The following is a 4733-nucleotide window of genomic DNA, read 5'->3' as shown; positions in this document are numbered from 1 at the left end:
CAATTCTTGCCACTAAGGTTGATGTGAGAGACCTGAATTTGAGCTACAGGAAATTCAACCTGTCATTCTGGCTGGGTATAATAAACAAGGGAGCATATAGCACCAGAAGACACTGGTAATCATCTTGTAACTACAAATGAAAGAGAATGCTCAAGAATGCGTATAAGCTAAGAAAGTATAACCAAAAACTGGTGAGAAGAAAAACTAGATTCTGGATCAGGCCTTGTCTGAAAATCTAATCTTAGAGTTTCTGTGAGTCAATGAATTTTCCTTAGCCTTTAGTTAGACTTAAGTGGACTTTTACTCACTTGCATGAAAATGATTCCTTTCTGATACATTACATGAATGAAGTCTATATCTTTAGAAGAGGTAATTGCAGGAAGAAAATAAATACTCTCAGCCCTTCTTCCTTCTTATTATAACTTTGTGTGTCTATATGCCTGACTCTCCAACCAGAGAGCAAGCTCTTTGAAGTCTGAAGTTTTTTGTTGTACATCTTTGTCTGTAGCAACTTAACACAGCACCCTGAAAGTAGGGAGCAAGTTGTAAGTGCTTAATATAGATTTGCTTAATTGAATTGGTTAAGTCAGGAGGAATTGTGCAAGAGGTAGAGTGAATCAGAGTAAATTCCTCTTCTCTTCTTTGGCCAAGTAGCCAATTTGAATCCATCTGTTGTCATTTGTGAGTGTCCCGGGGAAAAAGGAATGAAGCAATGTAGCTCAATAGTTCAACAGTCCAGTCTAGCAACTGGAGGAGGTTGTAGTTTTCTGCTGGGATAGAGTGAAATAAGCCTTGGTCTTAGTTGGCATAAACTCCTTTCCTCTATGTTTTTATGATGCTAACTATCTGGATAAGAACCAAAATGTGCAGTCAACATGCCTCAAAAAATCTAAGCATATGATACCACATTGACAAAATATCCAGTTACTAAACCAGAATTGTCATTGTCTCTCCAGGAGTCTGGGGTTGCTTATGTCCTTGAAAGTGATGACAAGTATGACAGTACCAGAACTATGTGTCACTGTGGCTCTGAATAAAACCAATCCCTTATGACCTGGGGAGGGAGATAGGTATAAAACACTGGCAAATCAAAATGAATGTTTCGGTTACATTTCAAGGCAGAAAGAAAAAATATCCATAGACATAAGAGTGCTGCCTGTTTCTGCTTTCCCACCCCTTTCTTGTTTTCTTTTCTCCACAACCCTATCGCTGTGCAACATGCAATATATCTTTATTTATTTATATTAATTTAACTCTCTCTTCATTTCCCAAAATGTAAGCTCCAGGACTTGTATGTCCTTTTGTTCAGTGATGTATTCCCAGTACCTAAAACAGACTCTGGCACATAGTAAATGCACAAGAAATATTCATTGAACAAATGAATGGCCTGTGTAGGGTGGCTATTTGGCAATCAATTCATTAATGAGAAACTAAAATGTCCTGGTGAAAAACATTTTTTTCCCCCACATTAAATTAAAAGACCCTATGACTTAATGAGCTCTGGCTCAACTACGACCTAAGTGTGTAACTATAAACAATTTGCTTAACATTCTGCCCCCTCACTTCTCCATTTGAAAATGCGGATAACAGTACCAGCCCTATATTCTTTAAAAGCTTTTAAATATCCCTAAAGAGGCAACAGTTGCAAAGGCATTAGGTTAAAGATTCAATGTAGGAGTTCAGTGTGGATGGCTTTTCATAAAATTAAACAATGATCTCAGTGTCCTTTCATTTATTAAGCTGGCAAAATTCCTTTTTTCAGCTTTTGTGCTTATACACGCTAGCAACCAGGCAAATATTCAATTTGCTATATCGTTATTGCTTCAAAAGTATTGGTTTTATGAAGTTTAATTAGCCAACCATTTCCAAACAGAACTGCCATTTCCTACACTTCAAATTTGCCTTCAAAGTCACAAACATTTTAAAGATAAAAATAGACATACTCAACAAATCCAACCTAATATTTATTTTTAAATATGAAATGGGTTTTCTTTAAGGCAATCACCCTTCCCCCCCACCCCCAATATGTTAATAGCAAGCCAGGCTTTTTGTTGGGGAAATTCTATTTGTCCTTTTCCCATTTCCTCCTTCAAGCTAAATTCTAGTTTACAGGGTCTCTCCTTTCAGACTTTAAAAAGAGACCCTGTACCTTTAATAACAGAGACCTGGTGAGAGGTTTCTTTCCAAACTTGTTCCCTGGCTTCCAAGTGACGAAACCAGCTGTAATTTGAGAGCAGAGAGATCCTCGGGATATATTTAGCCAAAGGAAAAGCTCCGCATTCCCACCCAGTCCAGGAGTCGAAATAATATCAGAGGGCAAGAGCCTTTCTGTGCAGCTACATGCTCCATCTCCCAGGAGCAAGGGGGAACTCTGAGATCGGGCAGCAGAGCCAGCGTCTTGCCAGAGCCCTGGAGGAGGGGTTCCCCCCTGCGCCCTGTGATCGGCTGGGAACGAGCCGGCCGAGTTCCAGCCGCAGAGGAGCGCAGGGTGCACCCGCGCTGCTGCGAGCCGTGCTGCCCGGGCGCTGGTGCGCACAGCCACATGAAGCCTGCTGGGGAGGGGCGGCCAGGGTGCAGCAAGCCGGCTGGGGCCCAGGCGGACGCCGACTCAAGGAGGCCTTGACTCCCAAGGGGTCCCCTTTACTTGTGCCTGGGCGAAGAGTCTTCTCCTGGGGTCCCTGGTCATCCTGAATATCCAGAATGGTGTTCCTCAAGTTCCTCTGGATGGGTTTCTTCTGCCACCTGTGCCAGGGCTACTTCGATGGCCCTCTCTACCCGGAGATGTCCAATGGGACTCTGCACCACTACTTCGTGCCCGATGGGGACTATGAGGAGAACGATGACCCCGAGAAGTGTCAGCTGCTCTTCAGGGTGAGTGACCACCGGCGCTGCTCCCCGGGGGAGGGGAGCCAGGCCAGCAGCCTGCTGAGCCTCACCCTGCGGGAGGAGTTCACCGTGCTGGGCCGCCAGGTAGAGGATGCTGGGCGCGTCCTGGAGGGCATCAGCAAGAGCATCTCCTATGACCTGGACGGGGAGGAGAGCTACGGCAAGTACCTGCGGCGGGAAAGCCACCAGATAGGGGACGCCTACTCCAACTCGGACAAATCCCTCACTGAGCTGGAAAGCAAGTTCAAGCAGGGCCAGGAGCAGGACAGCCGCCAGGAGAGCAGGCTCAACGAGGACTTCCTGGGGATGCTGGTCCACACCAGATCCCTGCTGAAGGAAACGCTGGACATCTCTGTGGGGCTCAGGGACAAATACGAGCTGCTGGCTCTCACCATTAGGAGCCACGGGACCCGGCTAGGACGGCTGAAAAACGATTATCTTAAAATATAGGTGGAAAGGCACAAATGCCAGGGAGAGGGAATCAGATCAGCCCTGTTGGGGAGGATGGGGGACAGAAGTCAGGGCTAATTTCACTTATACCTGTTATTTTTTACATCCAGATTTGCACTTTGAGAATGAAACTGAGGTCATTCTTTAAAAGAAAGAAAAAGTTGACAGTTGAGTGTTATGTTTTTTTAGATTTGTTTTTGTACATTATTTATGTGATTGTTTTTGATTTATCACCTGGAAAGAACATTTAAAGTTATGTCTCGTGCCTTTCCTATAGAGCTTTATAACTCTGCAGAGATATCTGTGTCGGTCACATCTAAAAAGACACAGTTTATGCAGTAGGGACCGGTTAAACTTCCCCATCCTGGAGATTATGTGAAAATACCCAAAGAGCATGATGCATTGCTCCTTTCCGCCTTCCGCATTCTCTCTTGGGCTCTGAAAGCTGTCAGAGTTGCCTGTTTTTCAAATGAGGTCCAGCGTGCTGCTACGCATGCCTGCCAGCCATGGAAGCTGCTTGTTTCTTCTTCTCTTTTTCTCTCTTATTTATTAACCAGGATCGGCAAGTCGTTTTTGTTTTTGTTTTTTGTAAGAGTATTGTCAAGAAACTCTCTGCAAGTCATCCTTTGCAAGGAAATTTCTGAGATGCCCCTGTGGGTGTGTGTAAGTTAATGTGGCTGCATTAAAGAAATCTGAGCTTTGAGGTGGTTGCACACTCGTGTCTATATGCTGATTTGCAATGTCTCTCTCTGTATGTCTATGCTTTGTCATCACTGCGCCAGTCAATTACAGAGAAGTAGATAGATTGTTTAAACACACCCCCAAATGCCTGTGATTTAGATTACCAATGTATTCTTTCTCATTTGGGGATTTTGCTTCTGTTTGCTTACTGGAAATTTGTACTTCAAGGAGGGGGGAATCCTAATTCTAATAAACCCTTAGCTAAGTTTTATTATTCAGCCAATAAATATGTTTTCATATAATACTGGCTCATTTTTTAATTGACATCTGTAACTTTTATATTTCAGAGAGGGGCCAGTGCAAAAGGAGAGAGAAGGATAGGGTTTAAGCCAGTTTACTTGGAGTATATGATAAAGGAGGCAGAGCTACACATATAGCAATCCTCCCCTCCCTGGCCACCCTTACCATCCTCACAAGAAAAAAAAAAAAAAGTCTAGCCTGTGCCAGAACTTTAAATTTGATCTCTGCTCATTTACTTAAAAACTCCAATTTTCTTCAATTTTTCCCATAGACTCAACTGGAAAAGTTTATGACAAGGCTCACACCTTATATGTCCTTATCATCCAGAGGGAGTGTTATATTCTGAGTTTATAGGAACTGCATTGGTGGTTAACAATTTGAATCGAGATCTGTGTTATTTAATTTATGGCTTAGAA

At 43.3% G+C, this 4733-nt stretch overlaps 1 protein-coding gene across 1 annotated transcript; it reads left to right on the top strand.

Moving 5' to 3' along the window:
• The first annotated feature begins 2563 nt into the window (after positions 1-2563).
• On the top strand, positions 2564-4319 carry LOC103581709 (fin bud initiation factor homolog). Its single transcript, XM_008563479.1, has one exon. The coding sequence runs from the start codon at positions 2701-2703 to the stop codon at positions 3334-3336; it is 636 nt and encodes a 211-aa protein (XP_008561701.1). The 5' UTR covers positions 2564-2700; the 3' UTR covers positions 3337-4319.
• Positions 4320-4733: the final 414 nt, after the last annotated feature.

This window comes from Galeopterus variegatus, unplaced genomic scaffold (genome assembly GCF_000696425.1).
Source record: "Galeopterus variegatus unplaced genomic scaffold, G_variegatus-3.0.2 Scaffold13731, whole genome shotgun sequence".
Classification (NCBI taxonomy): Eukaryota; Metazoa; Chordata; class Mammalia; order Dermoptera; family Cynocephalidae; genus Galeopterus; species Galeopterus variegatus.
The sequence above is the reverse complement of the archived record's forward strand: the minus strand, read 5'-3'. Positions and strand labels throughout refer to the sequence as shown.